This window comes from Nymphaea colorata, chromosome 1 (assembly GCF_008831285.2).
Source record: "Nymphaea colorata isolate Beijing-Zhang1983 chromosome 1, ASM883128v2, whole genome shotgun sequence".
Lineage (NCBI taxonomy): Eukaryota > Viridiplantae > Streptophyta > Magnoliopsida > Nymphaeales > Nymphaeaceae > Nymphaea > Nymphaea colorata.
Window position 1 is genome coordinate 38,009,184 of NC_045138.2, and position 20,786 is coordinate 38,029,969.

Consider the following 20,786-nt stretch of genomic DNA (forward strand, 5'->3'; position numbering starts at 1 on the left):
AGGACAAAGATAGGCTGAACAGAGGATGACGGGAGTTCTGTCGAAAATTTGCTTTGAAATTTTGGAGGAAAAAAATGCAATTTGAAAAAGGAAACAAGGCAAAGAAAAAAGCAAGGTCTGGTGTCCAACGTCTTGAGGGTTGAAACTTGCTTTCCTCCTCGTCGAACACTCAATTTGTGTGCTTATATTGAAAACCGAACTCATTCAGGCGGCGTCGACCATCTCTCTCTCTCTCTCTCTCTCTCTGTCCGTCTTTCCAGTCTCTCCGAAACTTGTTTTCTGCATTGGGGACCAGCCTCGTTCAGGCTGTAGGAACCTGGAACCCCCTCTCTTTCTCTCACAGAGGCTTCCGGCTGTAATGCTTATCGGTTTCTCTCTCTTAAAAGCTGGACTTTTACGTTGAAAACCATCGTCCTCGGGCTGTTTATATCATCTCTCCCTGCAATAGTGGAAGCCTGAAGACTTCAAAGGCAAGGGTGGTTACCCTTCTGAAACTCCATGATCAATCGCATTTGGTTTGCGCAACTTTGGTTGTTGGCGACTCTGTGTAGCTCTCTTGGTACAACAAACTTTGCGCTCTAGCTTGTAGCAGCCGACCAGGGATGCCTTATATTGACGTTAAAAAGATTCCCACTTCTTTCTACGGTATTATATTTGGTGCAGACTAATTAGTAACCTCAAAGCTGCAAAATCTGGATTGGCCATTGATGCCTGGAAGCCAGATTTAGAATGTGTGGGTCCTCATTGAAGCCTTTTGGAGAAACTGCTAACCTTGTTGTCCTTTTATTGCTATATTGGCAAGAACCAGTCAGTAGATTTTGAGTTGGTTGTGATTCTTCCTGATTCCCAGGATGTTGGCAGGAAATGGACTATTTTGCCCGCTTCTTGGGTTTGCTTCGTGTGCTGTTTTTATTTACATGACATTGGGGGATTTAAAGTTTTTCTTCAGGGAGCCAAAGATGGAGTTTGTGAGAAGAAATGGGACTCAATTTGTTGAGGGAGGGAAGGAATTCTATGTCAACGGATGGAATTCTTACTGGTTAATGGATCAGGCGGTGGAAGAATACAGTAGGCCGAGAGTAACGAAAATGCTTCATGCTGGTGCCAAGATGGGGCTTACTGTTTGCAGAACTTGGGCTTTCAATGATGCCGGATATAATGCCTTACAGCTTAAGCCGGGAGAATTTGACGAACGCGTATTTAAGGTAATCTCAACTCTCTTTCTCTTTTCTTTTTTTCTTCTTCTTCTCCTTTTTCACATCTCATGATTGATTTGAACGCGTATACGGGCAAATGTAGCAGCTTTACATTGTACATCGATCCTTTTCGTTTTCATTCTGCTTCTTGCTGCTTTCTTTGTATTGCCAGAGAAGGACCTATTTTTTAAGTTTTATTTTTGTTGGTTCGAACAAGATTGTCTCTAATGATCTTGGTCACTCCATAAGCACCTAAAATATTAGAACGAAAAACTAAACATAAGGTGTATCACCCATTATCATAGACATGACGTAACTCTTGAGAGGTTGTAATATGAAAGATGCTGGAACAGGCACTTCTCATTTCATCTATGGTAGTAGCAACTCATGGTCTTTGAGGAGAAGTTGCAGCCAATGCTACAAGGGCAACTACTCATTGTCGTCAGAATCCTCATCTTGCAATACAGATATAAAAAAACAGAGACTGGGCCTACATTTAGGTGTGTTCTAACTCTTTTTTCTGGGGCATGATGCTATTGTCTTGCTATAGACTTGGACACAGGCGACAGTTCTCACATGATTGTCATCTGAATGTATCGCAAGAATCCAGCAAGCTGAAATAAGGTCCAAACAAACAACTAAATGAGTAAGCAACTAACTTCTATGACAGGATTCTGATACCAGTACACAATTTGGTGACCTCGAGTTTATGAAGGATTTTGGTGTTCAGATATATGGTTTTTCAAATCATAGAATGCAACTATAATGCACATGATGCTTGTGCGCTTCATGTTCCAAGTTTAATGACAAGCTCAGTATGACACTGCTTCTAGCGTTAATTGGGTTCCTTTCAGTGAGGGTGCTTTGTAGTCCACCTGAACACCTGAGTGCTGCAATTGAGATGACAAAACCAAATAGAACATCAATTGGAGTTTTGATTCTAATAATCTTTTATGAATTCTTTAGTGTCTGTAGTACTTTTTCTTTCATATATTTGACTGTACGTTTGGGGCCTTTCTATTTGATGGTAACAAAACAATGTGAACACTTTCGTAGGCATTGGATCGAGTCATTGCAGAAGCACGGCACCATGGGATTAGATTAATCCTCTGTCTGGTGAATAATTTGCATGCCTATGGAGGTAAAGCTCAGTATGTTCAATGGGCATGGGAGGAAGGGTCAGCTTCAAGCAGGTCTAACGACTCTTTCTTTTCCGATTCCTCCATCAGACATCATTTCAAGAATTATGTGAAGGTAAGTTGAAATGAATAGCTCCATCTATTTCAAAAACTTGTACAGCTGATCACAATTTATTAGGCCTATGTGACCTTTCAAAGCCTAATTTTGGGTTATTCTGCAAGCTTCCTTCATTTGTGCAACATTGACCGGCATTGTTATTCCATCCTTGTTCAATGGGTTTGATTACAGAAAGTACCTCCTGAGTCATCTTATGAAAATATCAGTACTGAAAAAGAGTAGTCCAAATTGCAAATGGTTGTGGTTGAGATATTATGTCTATGAACCAAAACCTGGATTTTATACAGTTTACTTCAACCTGGTCAATATTCCCTCCTGGTCATGTCTCATTCTGTGATTTGTATATGTATGCTCCATGCCTTAAATCAATTGTTTGTTTTCTTAAATCTTATATATTCAGTCAGAACTGGGTGGTTAGCTTTTATCCTCTCACTAATCTCGGCAGTTCTATTGTATGGTAGAATGTGAGTTGTATTTATAATTTTATACATACATTCTCATCTTTGCTTGTCTATCTACAGACAATGTTGACTCGGAGAAATCGCTTTACAGGAGTTGAATATAGAAACGATCCTACAATTTTTGCATGGGAATTAATGAATGAGCCTCGTTGTACAACTGATCCTTCTGGTAGTTCACTTCAGGTAATTTGCTTCTTCCCTAAATCTTCATTTTCTATGCTTATTTAGCCTAATTTTTTGAAAGATTGATCTAGCTGACTGGACTAGCTCATTGTAGGTGCAGGCTGGGTCCATTCACATTTCACTATGAAATTTAGTACTTCTTCATATTTCTTTAGTTATGTCTATCTGTGGTTGTACAACCTCACAAGTACCAAATAATGAAATAAATGAGACAGGGGATCAAGGGTTACGGGCTCAAAGATTCTTCTTTCTCCTCAGTGGGCAAGATATTACTTAGCTTCAGTGTAAATATGATAATAGATTTCAATAAGCAATAGAAAATAGAAAATTTTAATTAATAACAGTTGCTTAGTAATGATTTATGTATATGAGGAAGGACCAAGTTTGCTTTTGTTACATTGTTCTTCGTTGTATTTTGTTCCAAATATGTTCTGTTTAATGAATTGGTAGGAACATAAGATTGTTCCCCTAACTATTCTTGCCCTGAGAAAGGACTATCTTAACAGCAAGCTTCATGGAAAAACTCCCTGTAATTTAATAAATCTTTACCTATTTAAAAAAATGCAGGGTTGGATCAAAGAAATGGCTGAATTCGTGAAATCTATTGACAAGAACCACCTACTAACTGTTGGAGTGGAAGGCTTCTATAGTGCAGCAACTGCCAAAAAGTTCCATGTGAACCCCGGAGACTGGGCAAGCAGCCTTGGCACTGATTTTGTGGAAAATTCGAGGATTGCAGCGATAGATTTTGCTTCTGTTCATACATACCCAGATAGCTGGTAAGTACATCAGATTTGCTTAGTAGTTAGTCAATTACACGTGAAAAAATGTCAGTCATGTCTAGAAAAGATGCAAGCTCCATCAAGTTCATATGGTTTCGATGCAAAGACTGGTTTTTCTTCATGCAGTTTTAGTATTAAGCACATGTTTAGGTTCAAAAGGTCCTTGACTGAACTCGTACCCCAGTGCATAAACTCTTTCATACTACAGGTGTCCAGGGCTCAGTTTCACAGAGAAGATGAAGTTTGTGTCGGAATGGATATCATCTCATATTGATGATGGAGACCAGGATTTGAAAAAACCAGTGCTGTTTGCTGAATTTGGGTTGTCTTCCAAGACTGATAACTTTCAACCGGGACACCGATATCAGTACTACAAGAGGGTGTATGATTTACTGTACGAAGCTGCAAAAGCAACGCGATCTGGTGCTGGAGCAATGCCATGGCAGTTTCTTGTCGATGACATGGACGAGTATGGAGATGCATTTGCAATTGTTCCATGGAGGATACCATCCATTTACAAGCTCATAACCAGACAGTCGTGTAGGTTGGCAGCAATCCGCCATGGCAAGAGTTCATCCAAGTTATTGGCTGAATGCCCATAGAGTTAGTATGTACATTTTCTTTTATTTTCTTCCAAAGTTGTTGTATTCATATTCTTTTGTTCCTTCTTGCATTTATGATGCATGTATAGGAAATATGTGTTTGGTGATATAGAAAGTTTTGGCTGTTTTTGTGAATGATCTGTCCACGGCTACCGGCGGTTTCAATGGCTCCAACTTCAACGACGGATATCACAGAGTGGACCTATACCAGATGCAGATGAGGCTAAATCCAATGCAAAATTTATTTTTTCAAAAAAATCTCATTAAAGTAGGCGAATCATCTCTCTCTTGCTCTCTTTCTCCCTCATTCTGTCTTTGACAAAGCAACGATATTTGTCTCTTGGGTGGGAAGGCCGTGAATTGAGCAGGCAACTGTGGATCTTAGGTTGGGGATCATCTGCGTGGTTCCTTCTACCGAATACTCGTAATTCATATGCCCGACTTTCTTGTCGAGATTTCAGCAAGATACGCACCTGCCCTGTGCCAGCCTTATGATAGATTTTCTCCTTTTCATTGCCAGCCTGTGAACAAACTGAGTCGAAGGCTGCAGTTTCTTTTCTGTCCCTTCGGCTGTCGTTTTCTTTTTTGAAAAAAAGGTATTCTGGTTTTCTTGACAAAACAGAAATTTATAACTAACTGCTGAATTTTTTATGTATTAGCATACAACTACTTAGCATTTGCAAATTGACTTTATACAATCATTCACAACTACGTGCTTTAATATTATAATATTTTCAAAAGTACTACTTTACATTTGTCGTAAAAGATGATTTCTTGTAAAAAGAAACAATTCCAATGAAATATGCTGCTTCTGGGGGATCTCATCCCCTTATTTTTTTATTAAGAGGAGCCATTGGCCCTCCTTTGCCTCACCACCTTTAAGATTAATAGAGCTTGTTTCAGAATCTATTAAAGTCTAAAGAAAGAGCTAAAAAATTTATAAAGTTGGTAAGTTCAATAATCAGTTCTTATTTTTAACCCTTTTCAAGCTAAAGCCGAAGCTAAATAACGAAGCTAATAAGAGATAGGTTGTGATCCACCAAACCAGGTCTTGACAATTTAGATGATATTATTTTTGATTGTCATAGTTACAAATATACGAATATGAGTTAACACCTTCTTTTATTGGCAATGAATTTTTTATGTCTTGGCTTGCAGTCGCAGGCGCCATATATATCAGATCTTATATGTATGTCATGCACCCATGAAATAGAAAACCCTGTAATGGCTCGTACCGTTATGAGGTTGAGGTTGGTATTAATAAGACAAGTATTTATGCTTATGGGAAACTCTGACGAAAAGAGGCACACATGAAACCATAAGTGGACATTCGTTTAGCTGATGCAAACGCCGGACACAGGGAACGCACCCGCACGGCTTGCAAAAAGCCAAAATACGTTCCGACGTTTCCTTGAAAAGTGCCACGGAATGGAGTCTTGTCTCGCTCCATGCAAACACGGCAACCTCTCCCAGGGCCGCCGCATCTGTTCTTCCCGTTCTCGGGACACCAAGCGTCTTAAAAACAGAAAATCAAACATACTTTAAAATAGAGGAAATTTATTAAAGCACAAGTCCAAGTGCAACAAGAGAGAGGTAGACACAGGAAGGACCGACTGGACTAATACGGGCAGCAGCGTTCATGGTGCATCTCCATCTACCATAACATATCTAGACATCACATAAGCATGCCATGCATGAAGAAACATACATGCACACGCTCCACATACATAAGCACATACACATGCCTACATGCAAACTGCCACCACGTATCTTCTGCTGCTCACGATGATAAGCAGGTTTAATGGGCACCACAGGAGCAGTTCACGCACTTGCAGGCGGAGCCTGCACCGCACTTGCAGCCGTTCTCGGCCGCCGGCACCTCCATGACTTCATCGAAGTAACTGCAAATAAGATGCCGACTATTCTATTGAGCAAGGTCATTATCACCACAGTTAAGCTTGATTATTGAAAGATTCGTGCAGTTGGTATGAAGTAAGATAAGTTAGATGCATGGTTGATCTAAGACACATCTATACCTCTTCTCCGTCTCGATGATATCGATACCAAAAGAATTTCCTTTCTTCCTGCAAGCACAAAATCAGATTACTTTTAATACCATATCATCATCTATACTCGTTTTTTCACATTTAAGTATTTAACCATTTGAAAATATAAAAATCATTAATATTTAGAACAACTTTATGAAGAAGGTCACTTTTTACATATATATATATATACACACAGGGAGAGAGAGATGATATGAACTTCATTAAACCAGTCACCATAAGAGGAAAAATGGATGCAAAACAAGATACAAAGGCAATTGTGAGATAGAGATACAGATGTATACCCAAACTTATATATATATATATATGTTTGAGAAATCAGTCGGCTACTTTTAAGATCGGATGGTTATTTTTTATTTTATGTTACTAAAAACTATTAAAAAGTATGCATTTGAGACGATCAGTTGTTTAACAACCATGGTTTTTGGTGACAGAACATAATGACACAAAATAAAGAAAAAAAAACTTGGCAACAAAGGTAACCGGTTCAATTCAATTTGCATATGTACATGTATCGTTACCTTTAAAGAAAAAAGAGAGGAGAGACAGGATAGATATAAATTTAGGGCCGCATGATCTGATTATTATATATACTCACACACGGACAAAGAAGCCAGCGCATGTATTCCACACACACAGAAATTAACCAATTAAAATATTATCGTAGTTCACTTACACGCACTGGCTCTTGTCAGCGCAGTCACAGTTGCCACAGGTCGACATGGTGATGAGCAAGCTTGGTGGGGAGAGGAGTGAAGAAATGGAAGGAGAAGAGGCTCACTGCTTGATCAGGAAGTGCTTGTAGTGCAGAAGAAAGGTGGTGGGTATCGTATTTATAGGCGCAAGTTTCATGAGGCCACCGGCGGTATCGCCTCTCAATCGTGTGTACCAAATGCTCTAAAGCAGCTCTTGCGTGTGGGCACACTCTTCTAGGATGAAGACGACAAAGGAATCTCTATGATACGAGGGTGGCAGGAAAGAGATAGGCGCCGTCCCTTCCATCGCCGTCCGGTGACAGTGCTTTGCACGCTAACAGTTCTCAGTTTGGCCTTTCTTGATCGTCTTCCAAACCATCTCCCTTCCATTTTGTTTTTGCTTTTCCATTTCGCGAAAGAAATAACTTCATGCAATAAAGTTCGGAAAGGTCTCAACTAAACTAATAAGAGGGTTTTTGGATGACAATTTACTCAAAACACCATCTCCAGAGTGTTTGAATAACAACTAAACTAGGTTTTGTCAAAGCCCGATTTTCATGAAAGGCCTGAAAAATCTATTTTCTACCAAGTTTTTCAGGTAAGCTTAATTTTTACCTCTAAACAAAGTTTTTCACTTGTCATTTAAACATGTAAACTAAGTTTACAAAACTGAGTTTTTAACAAGGTTTTCAAAAACATGGTTTTCATAAAACCAAGTTTATTGATGGCGTCATCCGAACCACCCCAAAAATTGGATTTGTGAAATTTTTAAAATCTTGTTTGTATGTTTTGATGACAAGTCAAAAAACTAAGTTTTTATTGTTGAAACCTGATTTATGTTTGGATGACAAAAATGTGTTTGACATAATGTCCAGACCTGGTGCAAAAATATACAGACCTGTTGCTGTCGATGTCAAGATAATTAAGCTTCCCTATTAAAACCTGTCGTTGTGCATGTGCTCCTCAATTTTTTATTCATTCACTCACGATTGCGCAGATTAAATAGATTCTTTGTTCACTTGTTACTTCTAAGGTGTCAATAATGATTGTTAGGTGAATTGGATCTTGATATTGTATATGTTCATGCACCAAACTTCCCAACTCAATATGGGGAAGTAAATTTGAAGTTTATTAAAAGTAAATTTTGTAAAATGACGTTTTGCAGAGAAAACCTAAGCAAGGAAGGTGGGGTGGAGGGAGAGAAAGTTAGTGCATCGGACTGTGCACATTAAAGAAGGTGCACAGTAAAGAAGGGAAGAACATTTTGGTAATTTATTAAAAAGAAATATCTTCCATAATATTTTTACTTTGTTCATTTTCAATTTTGTCTTCACAAAAAGTTTTATTTTTCAGGGTGAACTAAAGACATTTTACAGGAAAAATCTATGGCACATATAACCAGGTTCAGTGGTGGGGGTGTTGGTGAAAACAAGTTTTCCATAGACTAAAAAACAACATTTTATTTAAAAGTGGGTTTTCATAAAACTCGGTTTCTAAACCCTCAAAAGAATGTTTTGGAGGCAAAACCTTTTAGGGTTGTCACCCAAATGGCACCTAAGTTTACATTTTTAAGTAAAACACTCTGGCTATATGTGCGAGCCCGAAAATTTAGAAAAATATAATCCTCCTGCAAAGCACAAAAGGTAGCATATGAAAACATTAGAATGGGCCTCATTTCATCCCTCACATGCACGTCATGCACTATTAATATGTCTTTAAGATGAAGTTTGATAAGAAGAACATTATGTTTTTGTAATACAATATATGGGTTGTTTGGCTCATGAAATGATAACATACCTTTTTATGAACCTGCCTTCATGCACCGTTCCATTAGCCAAACAACCTCCTATGTTTGAAGAACACCATGTTCTTATTTTAAAAAATATTACACGACCATGTTCGGCGTTTGATTGTAGTTTAAGAACAACAGTATTCATAATCATGACGACGTATTTACTGAAATAAGAACATGATATTTACGAGTCGAGAATTTCAAGAACTCTCGTTTCAAACACACAATGTTCCCATAGAGGGATAATAACATCAATCAGTGGTACCCGCCCTGTTTGTTTGAATTTAAATGTCAATTTGGGGGGCCTTTGATACATTTAAAATCATGAACTTTTACAATAAAAATGCTTAGTTTTTAAGAAATTAAAATTATTAAACAAACATGGTATTTTGTTTTTGGAATTAGAAAACTGAAACTTAGAATTTTAATTTCATTCTTGTTTGAGGAGTAATTATGCTTCTGTAATTTTTATTCTTCAATCAAAATTCCAAACCATCAAACGCCCCCTTAAAAGAGGATATAAGGAACAGACAGCCATATGTTTGTGAATTCCACCCATTTTGAAACACATTCTGTGTGATCTTAGAGTCCTTCCCATCAGATGCACTTTCTCTTATCTAAATGTAACATATTAGAAGATTCAACTAACCACTCAGCATGGTTGATTTCGGGTAGAGGTACTAGTTTCGGGGTTTTATGTCGCAAATTCTCTCGGCCTGGTGCAGTTTTCTAGGGAAAAACAAATATTCTAAATTCATAAAAGTAATGAACTTCACATTAAATACTTAAATGGGCAAATGAGGTCTCTCTCCTTACGACGGGGCTCGATCGTTCATTGCCTTGGTTGTATGTTCCGGTGGTTGGCAAAACAATCATGATATTGAGAACTAAACCGCGTCAGTCTATTCTCCAAGCAACCGCTGTTGATCACCTTATCTCTTTGGTCGAAAAAAGAAACTTATCTTGTCTTCGCAAAGCATCGGAAACGGGCCATTTTCGTGTTTCAGACGTCGACTGCCATCGCTTTCGAAGGGAGCAACTTTCAAATCAAAGATTAGGAAGCTGATGCTCCACGAAGGTTAAGTTAAAGAAGACACTGCATTCCAATGGCGTGATACACGACACCTGCAAATACTTAGTTGGCTGCAAGTTTCTTCCATCAGAAGAAAAAGCAACTTAGATAATGTTGCTCCCAGTTTTCTTATTTTGCAGAAAAATTCTGGACCAAGAAAGTCGTGGCCCGTCTTTCGAGGGCACCGGATTCTTCTTTGTTGTTGTGTTGTCAATGGATTCATTTTTTTGTTAATTTCTTAACCAAGGCTTCTGCTTGTTGATTCATGTACAAGGACACGGGAGAACACATAATTCTGGATGAAAGACCTTTTATTTTTCTTTCTTCTTTTCTTTTTTTCAATTCTTCTTTGTCTGTTGGTTTCTTTGGAGATTTTTTTTGTTGCTGATTTTTTTTTTTTTTTTTTTTGTTTTCTTAATGACCTCTCGTTACTCAATTTTATCAATGCATTTCCATTTTGTCGGTTCTCTTTCTCTTCCACCAAATGTTGGTAGCGCAACAGTTTGAGTTGGGTGGGGTGTTGTAGTCATTAGTTACGTCCTTAATTCGAATCCTAACGGCGCTGTCTGATGATATTAATGAGTAATGTTCTCTTCTCCTCTCGCTCTCTCCCCATTTAGTCCGACCTTCTACTTATGATAATTTCTATTTAATGAAAAACTTTGAGATAAAGTGATCAAGAGCCCTTAAATCTCATGGGTGACTCATTACATCAATGGCGAAGCCACATATTTGTTAAATGAAAGCAGTCCAAAATAATATATTACTTAAGTGCGTTTTTGTTATACAACTAAAGTTAAATCTAACTGTGTCTTTATAAAAAATTAAGAAATGAAGATCATATCTTAACACACTGCCATGCTTATAGAGTTGAAGTGCCAAGAGGTTTGTGTACTTGTGGTTTATTTAATTTTATTTTTACTAAACCTCTTTTTGCGCCTTGTAAAAATGTATGGACATCTCAAAAGGAGAAAGGGAGAAAGGAATGTTATATATATATATATATATATATATTTTAAAATATTAAGAGAAAGGGTTTGTTCTCTTTAGTAAAGTCTTGTCAATCTTAATCATCTTAAAAGATGGTTCATGTGCCTTCTAGCAATGTATCAAAATCTCAAATGCAGAAAGGAATTTTTGCAAAATATTAACAAAAAAGTTTAGGATGCTCTTGTACAAGTATCGTCAATCTAAATCGTCTACATGACACAAAGGCATTGAATAAATGGTGCGGTGTTTTATTAGGAATTGCATTAGTCACGTAGTTAATCTAAATGTGAATAGGTATTTGGAAATATTAATATAATCCTATCTTATATTATGTTTACGTTAAGTGTTTCATGAAGTTGCCCTTGTCTAACAGAAAAAATCATGAAATAATAACAAAATGTTCTTATACCAAATAACCCCTAGTGATAATAATAATAGTAGGTTTATGTTTTATGTATATATACTCAAAAAATTAGGATAGATTCATCGATCGTTTTTTTAAAGTGTTTCATGAATTTATTCATATTTTTGAGGGTGTCGTTTGATAATAATAACAATTTGATACTGTTCAATCAATAAATGTGTACCAAAAAGTATGATGTATTCATAAAACACTGTAATAAAGTATTTCACATTTTTGTATAGACTTACGAAACAATAACAAACTTTTTCTATTACCAAACAGCTCCTAAATGTTATATTAAAAAAGAGTTGAATCAATCTCATTCGTGTTTTTACTATATTTTTTTCATTTTTTAAAAATAGTTTATGCATATGTGATCTGCATTTTTAAAAAAATGTAGATCAATCAAAGTTATGCTTTATAGTTTGTAGACATGTTAAGATGAGTTAGTTAAACAAAAATAAAATTTTCTCTATTTCAAGAATATTATTTTAATAAATTTATAACGTTTAACGAGCTCGAGCCACACCGTTAGCTTGAGAGTTGGTCCTAAAAGATCCAGTTCAGCTGGACGACCTGCTTCCACCCGAGACGCGAGCTGAAACCCGAGTCGTGTTAATCTCGAACCACCCTTAAACCCTACCACGACGGCGTCGTCTTCCCGGCTTTTGCAGAAGAAAGAAGAGAGAAAAGGACGGGGTTGATAGAGGATTCCGTTTCAGGATCTCGATGTCCATGGCGGCAAGGCGACCTATCCAATCGCTTCTCTCTGTCCGCCGTCTCTCTTCCGCTCTCCACTCCAAGAACGACGCGGGGTTCCTTAAAACCCTCGAATCCCATCCCTCTTCTTTTCCCGACCCCCCTCTTCCTCTTTCGGGCTCGATCCTTCCGCATTCCCTCCAGAAATGTGAATCCAGTCTGGGAAGCGAGTCTATATTTCGTCAGGGCTTCTCGACAACGACGAGGAAGCCAGAGTTCAGGCAAAAGCGCGAAGAGGATGAAGGTGATAGCGATGAGGAAGGACAAGAAGATTATGATGATGACGATGACGATGGTGAAGAAGAGGATGACACAGACGAGGAGGAAGCGGTTTCTAACCGTCTGGCCGGTAGAGAGATGAGTGATGCTGAGAAGGCGGAAGAGGCGGCGGCGATCGGATACAGAGTGATCGGGCAATTGCAGGCGTCTGAGCGGCCGTTCAAGCCCTGGGAGCCGGTCTTCGCAGTGATTCAGGTTTCAGTATAATGTTCTTTTTTTATTAGTTGCCTTTGGTTTTCTTGCATTTCTTCATTCGTAGATTTTATGATTGCCGTTCTATGGCCTGGATAAACGTGAGATAGTTCTTCCTTTCGAGCTTGTTTATTTTTAGGTTGAGGTTGTTTGCCAATTAAAATGCTGAAGTTTTTTGTCCTTCTGAACTGTAGCGTTTCGAATGGCTCGGATTTTTAGTTGTGGAATTGGAATCCTAACTAAACTCAGAATTCTTTTTGTTGTGAGGTTTGAGAATGCAACCTAGTAGTGAGGTGCTTGCTTGAGTTACATTTTGCAAGGAAGTTTTCAGGTTAAAGACTGCACAAGGAGGCGGCGTGAGTTGAAGTTGGTAGTATTAGTCTGTCCTGCAATGTGTCTTCAGGCTTTCTTAAGGCACCTTTTCCCTGTGCATTGACTCTGAATATGATGACGGTAATCGGCCTTGAAGGACTCCCTGGTCCTTCGGCAACTGGTTAAGGCGAATGCGTAAGTTGATACCTACGGGAATCAGTTAGATGTGTCCTAAGTGGACGGAGTAAGGAGCTTCTTACTTTGACGCCGAAGGTAAGACAAAAGTACCACTGATTTCTGAATTAGGTTAGTGAAATAAGCCTGCAAGAAAAGGCTAAACTGGATCCAAAAGGTCCAAAATGAGATCCTTTATCTCAGGCATCCGGATAGTATTCAAATTGTTTCCAGCAGTGTCGGATTGTGGAATTTGAGTTATGAAAGGTAGCACATGAACTCTCAAGTCTCAACCATTTCTTAGACTTTAAAGTGAATTATACTGGTGGTAGTTTAAAAGGAGAATGCTTTTGAGCAATGAGTTGCCGAACTGTTGGAGTTTTGGATGACAGAGCTGGAGGAATACTTTCTCATATATTTTTGGGTAAGATGACCCATTTGAGAGGCAAGAATTTCACTTTTATAAGTGTATACCACTTCATATTTTGCCCTAATATGAAATATGGGGAATTGAAACCCAATAAAGATGTCAAAGAATTAACCATTTTCATGGGTACAAATAATAAATGTGGAAATTCCAAATGATCGAATTGAAAAGACACTGTGATGATTCCAGGTGAAATACATTCCTACTTCTTCAATGAACTTTTTAAAATGTGATATTTTCGTGCTTTCACCCATACGATGAGAAGAAGGAGACAAACTTATTTATTGAAAAATATTAGTATGTAGTTGCATGTAAATGTAAGTGTGTATTTTTTTATTGTTCTCATTGCTGGCATTTTCAATTGCTTATCACAAATGAAAGGAAGGAAAAGATATCAAGTTTGTCAATTTGTTTATGGCCATTTTCCTTTAGCAGTCAATTTGCGTTCTTTCAGAGATCATAATGTCTCTCAAAGAAGATTTTTAGTTGCCTTCTTACAGATGGTTGGTGTTTTTTATTCACTTCTCCTGTTTTTCATTCCTATAGATTGGATCTCATCAGTTCAAAGTTTGCAATGGGGACTGTGTCTACACTGAGAGGTTGAAGTGGTGTGAAGTAAACGACAAGGTATAAGGTATTGCCAACTATTTATGTGCCATAGTTTCAGATTTTGGAGTTTGTTTCCAAGCTATTGTTTACAATATGTCACACTTTTTATTTCCTTGTTGAACAAAGTATGCTGTGGTAAAGTTTATTTTTTTTCCCTTTTTCCCTTTGGTCTTCTTTGTCAAAATTAAGAGACCATTATGATTCTGTTAAAAGCATATTCCTGGACCGTTGTTTTTGTGATTTTTTTTATAGTTGAATAATTGAAGGTGTTTTATGATAATTTCTTGACTTTTGAGGAATTTCTCAAATAGTTCTGCCAGAAAATTTCAAGAATAGAATATATAGTCAGATGGCTTGAGTTATCTTTCCAGATAATGACAGAAAAGGTGGATATTGTTATCATTTTAAAATTTAGTTGTGTTGCTAAAAATGCATACGTTAGTAGGTGAATTGATGATCTAGTTCTGGATACACAAAAGTGCATCTCAACTTGCATTTGGTAGTTGTCAGTTGGCAGGTAGGTAGCAAGGGGAGTTTTAGCTTCCTATACATCCAATTAACTCCTTTAGAAACAAGAAAGGAGAATATGGCAGCAATCATGCTGTTTTACAACTACCTGCTTGTGAATTGTTTAGAGTCTTTAAGTTAGGATGAGTATCTCCAGAACATGATGGCTTGTGGGAGTCTTGATTTTGTCCACTTGGAATGAGACTTCCTCTAAGCACGATATGGTTCTTTTTCTCTGGTTGGTGAAGACATTCTTATTTTGAGCTGGTCTTCACTTTATTGGGCAAAGCAACCTTTGAAAACAAGCATGTTTTCAGTTCATGGGAAACTCCTCAAGGTATCAAGCAGGAACTGAGAAATGGTATTATTGCACCCAGGGTTTCCAATTCAACATTGTATATTAGGTGCTTGAAAATGTAATTCTGATTGAATGTAAGAACATATAGATCTTGTTGACATATTGATTCTTACTGTCTGTGCAGCTGATTCTCAGTAAGGTATTGATGATTGGATCGAAGACACAGACTATAATTGGCAGGCCAATTCTGCCAGATACGGAGGTTCATGCTGTCGTTGAGGAGCATGTAAGTGACTAGATCCCTTTTGGTAGCATCACCGTCAAATCACATTGTAGTAGTACTGGAAAAAGCTCTTCTAGTCTGCCATTTACTGAATATTTCTTGAAACGTGACGACTTTAATCCATTACTTCATCTTGTTTCTTTTGTGCTCTCCCTCTCGTGTCTGCATTTCACATTTTTTTGAAAGATTATCCTTCCTTTTTCTTTGCTCCTCTTCATGGGAGCTGACATGGCATATTGAATGGATTCTTTCTGTGAATTATTCTTCAAAGCATAAGTTGACAATTTGCTTTTTGATTTGGACTACTTCATTCTATTGCAGCCGAACTTAATTTCTTCGTAATCAATGTTTTAACATCTCTACATTTTAGAAAAAAGGAAAATTGTAGCAGATGGCAGAGGCTAGTTTGCTGCATGGTTTGGGCAAAAACTGCGTTCTCTTTTCTGGTTGTTCTAGATGTTAGAAGGCGTAGATAGTGTTCTGTGTTTGGTTCTTCATGCTTTTTGTTTTTCCATGACCTGGAATTTTACGCAAGTGTTTTTGGGTGTAGCATTTCTTTTGTGCTTTTTGTCTCTGGAATGAAATTCAGCTTTTTGTTTTCCATGTAATGCCTTCTGCATTTAGCAGCCTTGTGTGACTTGAAAACTGTTTCACCTGGCAGGCTAAAGATGCAAAAGTAATTATATTTAAGAAAAAAAGAAGGAAAAATTACCGTCGAACCAAGGGGCATCGTCAGGTAAACAAATTGAATACAAACATTCTGTTAACTGTTTTTGGTTTATAGATTCACATGACTTGCTGTGTTTGCAGGAATTGACAAGACTCAGGATTACGGATATTCAAGGAATAGAGAAACCACAAACAGTGATGGCTGCTTAGTTATCAAGTAATCTTTTCCCCAGGAAACAACCTCTGACAGGGATGTGCGATAGGCTCCTTTATGAATATATCCATGCCTTATACTATGGACGTGGAACTGATTTGCAAGTTGTCCATTGCGGAGTGCTCGTAAATATCCAGTGAGAAATAAGGCAATTGTTTGTCTGGTTTTCCACATGTATACTTGAAATTTCCAGTGAATTTTCTAAGTGATATATTTGACATGTTATCACTGTCGGAACACTTGGAACACTTTGATTTATGCATTTGAAGTTCGGCTATTTGGAGATGAATTTGGCACCTTGTCACCACTTATGGAGGGAATTCCTTCCCTCGATTCTTATGTTCTGTACTTGCAAGGGTAATTATTTCCAAGATTCTTGAGGCCGCAAGTGTTTGTTGACTTTTGCTTTTACATAGTAACCCGAAGCTTGACGATATTAATTAGCAAATGGTTCACTTCTGAAGAGAATTAGATCATTGTTTTTTTCTATCATATGATTTGCAGTTTTCTCCATCATTTTTACCTTCCTTGGTTTGTGCTTTTTCAAAACATGTGCTTGAGATCTGGATGTACTTGTCAATGAAGAATAACCATGGGTAATTGTGCTATTTCTGTTTATGGATTTACTTGCAGGGCTATATGTTTCTCTTGGAGTCCTGCCATCTCCATGTTAAATCAAATCTGTGTTGCATTAGCGCAGCAAATGATATTGTACCCCCAACCGTGCTGCTCACGTCGAATGGAATTATTGGATATTCTCATGGCAACTTTTAATAAGCATTCTTGCTTCAAGCCCTTGTAGACTCATGTGTGCTCTCAACATTAGATATGCTCTAATCTGTTTGCTACCGGTCATTGCTCTTGGTAGTATACGTAACTGAAATGGTCTGGATGATTATTTTCTAAAGAAATTGTCGTGTATATGCTTGGTGCCTGGTTCATCATTAACAGCTCGCACATTTCTTTCTTTTGAGATTCTCAGAAGTTTCTTACTTCTGCATATTTTCAAGTTTTCAGCAAAGTATCATCCCTAATTTCATTGTATACATGTGCCTGTGTAAAAAGAAAGGTAAAAATCTATCTTACTGGATTTTAAAGTGTCATTTTTCTTCAAAAATATTAAAAAAATGTTCGTTATGAAAACAAAACCAAAAAAATGTTAAAATAAGAAAAGTGAAAAGAGGAAAAAGGTTGGATATATATATATATATATATATATATATATATATATAGAGAGAGAGAGAGAGAGAGAGAGAGAGAGGTTCTTAAGGAGCCTTTTGATTTTTTTCTCAATCTCTTCATTTTTTGCAGGAATTAAAAATACATTAATTTCTCATTTGCTTTCCCTTCCTCCCCTATCTTTTCCTCTGCATCCAAACATTGTTTTGGAGTCCATCCTTTCTCTCTCCTTTCCTCCATCCTAGCGAAGGGAGTGACGGACTGACGGTACGTCAAGGCACGATGCTTCTCGGCTCTGAGATGGTGCGACGTGGTGCCGCGGTACAGTGCGCATCTCTGTCAACATTGGGCAGCATCAAGAGGCAGCCATGTGGTTGGAGAGAGAGCGGAGTGGTTCGTTCCGTATCAATTTATTGTAACAGTCGCAATAGCAGTCACAGGTGGAGGAAATTACGACACTGATACTCGTAGCATGGCAAAAACGAATTTTACTATACATTTCAAAAAAGTGGTGCTGTTAGTAGGTTCAGAAAAAAGTGATATTTTCTACATTACATTTTTTTTTGTTACCTTCCGAAGCTCTTCTCGTGGGTGGATGGATTTTCCGCCTTCTGAAGCTATTATCTTATTCAAAATGGAGGAGCCAAATTATACTTTCAAAATTTTAACAAAATATAATTTTTCAAAATATTTATATAAGATAAATAAAATTTTCAAAAATTTACATGTAAATTAAAAAAAAATTATTTTGAGAGGAACCACGGCTCCTGCCGGCCCCTGTGTAATTCATCTGCGGTAGCCATAATAGCAAGAAGTTTCTATCAATGCATTGGTTAGGAGAATACGAGGCAGTGGCCGAAATACATGGGGTCTGTGTAGGCGGTGCATATCAAAAGTTTCATTGGAAAAATGAAAAATCATATCGCAATGCCGATGACTTACATCAAACCTATGTTGGTGACTGAGTGCCCCTCCGCCAAAATATCCTGGCTCTGCCATTGGTAGAAAGTAGAATATAAGTTGCCGTAGACATAGCATGATATTTCTTTAAAAGGGATATCAATCCCCTAAACTTTAAGGGTCCAAGTTTGGGCATCTGTTGAAACTCTACTAGTTACTGTGGTACCTAACAGAACCTTTTGAAGAAAAAAACCTAGAACTTGTGCTGGTAGATGCTCCACTAATAGCAAAAGAAAAAGAAAATGTTTTGATAAAGAATACATTACATTTATTTTCAAATGGGCACCTTTAATGGGATTCGATTCTAGTTGACGTTCGGTCTGTTCCTTAAAAGAATAAAAGTTTCAAAACTTTTATAAATTAAAAGCATATACACAATGAGAGTAGCAAACACAAGCTTATGTTTGAATTGCTTTTATTTAGCTGCCTCTTTTGAATATGAAATAGATGGCCAGGCCAAAAACATTCAAACTTAAGTATGTTTTACTTATATTCTCAAAAGTTGGTAGCCTTTTATGAAAAGTTAATTTCTATTAAATCGCAGAAGAAACTACTTATTGTGTTTTTTAGGTTGCACTGTCATAACAAAAGTTCTTGGTTTGGAATTCTTTTAAACTTACCCTCCAATTTGGCTGTAACAAACGAAAAAATTAGATCATTTGATGGGATTTGACATGTGATTTTTTATTCGTCAGTTACATGTTTTAAAGCTATGACTCCAATAAAAGACAGTACATTTATATAAAATTTTAGTGCATTCCAACGCGTGATCACTTGAACAAGTAATATTTTCATTGGGTTTGTATGAACGAAGGCAATCTTAAGGAAGCTGAGTTCCAGTTCTGACTCATGTAGATCATGTCAAAAATTGGTTCGGGTATAAAATAAAGTACAGATTCGTGTTTCTCAAAACCACATAGTGGGTGGCTTGATTTCACAAATGGGTTCCGCTTCAAACTCCGAGTTCTATAGTGATCAGATTGGTTCGTAGTGAATCCGTATCACCCCATTATCAAGACAGCAACTGTGAGTATATATGGCCGACCTAGTTAATACAGCAACTTATTGGGAGAGAAAGAGAGGGAGAGAGGGAGAGGAAGAGACTGTGTCATTATGGGGAGCAGATACTACCGGGTGCTCCACCAAGTTGTGGATCAAACTATTCGAATGGTATTTGTACACAAGGTCAACGGCCTGGTATGAAAATGCAACCAGGCTTTACTCAACTCACTGAACCGGCTGGAACAGTAAACCCACTAGATATTGGCTCAATATGCACTAGAAAGCACAGGATGCTTGAAGCCCATAACATCACTGTGCCCTATAGTCAGCCATATCTGTCTGCATGCTTTCTTGACATGCCCTTTTCCGGGATGTACAAAAATTGACTTAAGAGCCCAGGTCCTTCTTGTCAGCCATGTTCATGGCAGGTGGATGGATGATGTGCCTGTTGAAGCTGTCTGCCTTTCTTGAAATGCGCTTTTCCTGATTCTGAAATCTGATGCGCATCGATTTGAGAAGCATGGCCCTTCTTGGCAGCCATTACCATGGCTGTTGATCATGGATGATTTGAGTCTGCACCAATGGTGTTTGCGACTATTAGTGGTATCCAACGTCGGAGCACTAATCATCTTTGGCATGTCGGAAAACACAGATTTGGATATTCCTTCCTACCATTAAAAGTTTATCTGGTTATGGATGTCCTACGCAGACGTATCAGATTGGTTGATCAATGCTTATCATGCACTAAGGAATACACTTGCCTGCTGAGTGGATTGTTCTGCCAGCACATATGATGAAAAGTTGTTCGATGTATTGTATAATTTGCTTAAAGATCGAATACTAACTTTTATTTTCTCGGCGTTTCTGCAGATACGCCTAATAGAAAAAGCACGAGGCGTAGATACCTTGGTCTCTGCAAAAGTGGTTTTCATTACTTGAAATCTGCATTTGGCGTCTAAATTCCTGCTTTACCTTTGATATGTTCTACGGCGCGTGCTTTCTGCACCTCCTGCCCCACCAGCTAGGCTATGCCTCACGGGGCTTGATGATCTAATGAATTGAAGTTGGTATTATAATCAACTCAAAACTGTCAAACTGGGGACATTCCAATCAGAAATCTTCCGGGAGATAGGATTTCAGTCTTTTATTACCAAAAAAATCTTATGTACATCAAAAAATAAAGGGGTGCAGAGCATCAGATCTTCACGAAAAGGAAAACAAGCAGTGACACTCCTACTGCTCAAGAACTTTGGCTCAAGAACCGATTGGAATTGCAGTTAGCAAAACCCGAATTCATCGACACAAGCAGTGAAATTAAGTTAATCAATCTCATAAAAGGTGTCCTGATCTCCATTGGAGATGTGCTTTCTACATATTTCTAGCCTTGGTCTATCGTCTGAACTCTGCAGAAAAGGTGCGCATT

The 20,786-nt window shown here is 37.8% G+C and overlaps 3 protein-coding genes across 3 annotated transcripts; 2 read left to right on the plus strand and 1 right to left on the minus strand.

Annotated features, from left to right (window-relative positions):
- LOC116248742 (mannan endo-1,4-beta-mannosidase 2) lies at positions 1 to 4,616 on the plus strand. The gene is made up of 5 exons (XM_031621707.2): positions 1 to 1,205; positions 2,253 to 2,450; positions 2,975 to 3,097; positions 3,665 to 3,876; positions 4,088 to 4,616. Exons 1-5 carry the CDS (start codon positions 852 to 854, stop codon positions 4,479 to 4,481), a joined length of 1,281 nt encoding a protein of 426 aa, XP_031477567.1. The 5' UTR covers positions 1 to 851; the 3' UTR covers positions 4,482 to 4,616.
- Positions 4,617 to 6,018: 1,402 nt separating this feature from the next.
- Positions 6,019 to 7,376, minus strand: LOC116251795 (metallothionein-like protein type 3). The gene is made up of 3 exons (XM_031626078.2): positions 7,224 to 7,376; positions 6,518 to 6,565; positions 6,019 to 6,382 (listed from the first exon to the last, which is right to left on the minus strand). Exons 1-3 carry the CDS (start codon positions 7,268 to 7,270, stop codon positions 6,280 to 6,282), a joined length of 198 nt encoding a protein of 65 aa, XP_031481938.1. The 5' UTR covers positions 7,271 to 7,376; the 3' UTR covers positions 6,019 to 6,279.
- Positions 7,377 to 12,141: 4,765 nt separating this feature from the next.
- On the plus strand, positions 12,142 to 17,145 carry LOC116248382 (50S ribosomal protein L21, mitochondrial). Its single transcript, XM_031621148.2, has 5 exons — positions 12,142 to 12,732; positions 14,189 to 14,269; positions 15,241 to 15,342; positions 16,001 to 16,075; positions 16,150 to 17,145. Exons 1-5 carry the CDS (start codon positions 12,229 to 12,231, stop codon positions 16,216 to 16,218), a joined length of 831 nt encoding a protein of 276 aa, XP_031477008.1. The 5' UTR covers positions 12,142 to 12,228; the 3' UTR covers positions 16,219 to 17,145.
- The last annotated feature ends 3,641 nt before the right edge of the window (positions 17,146 to 20,786 follow it).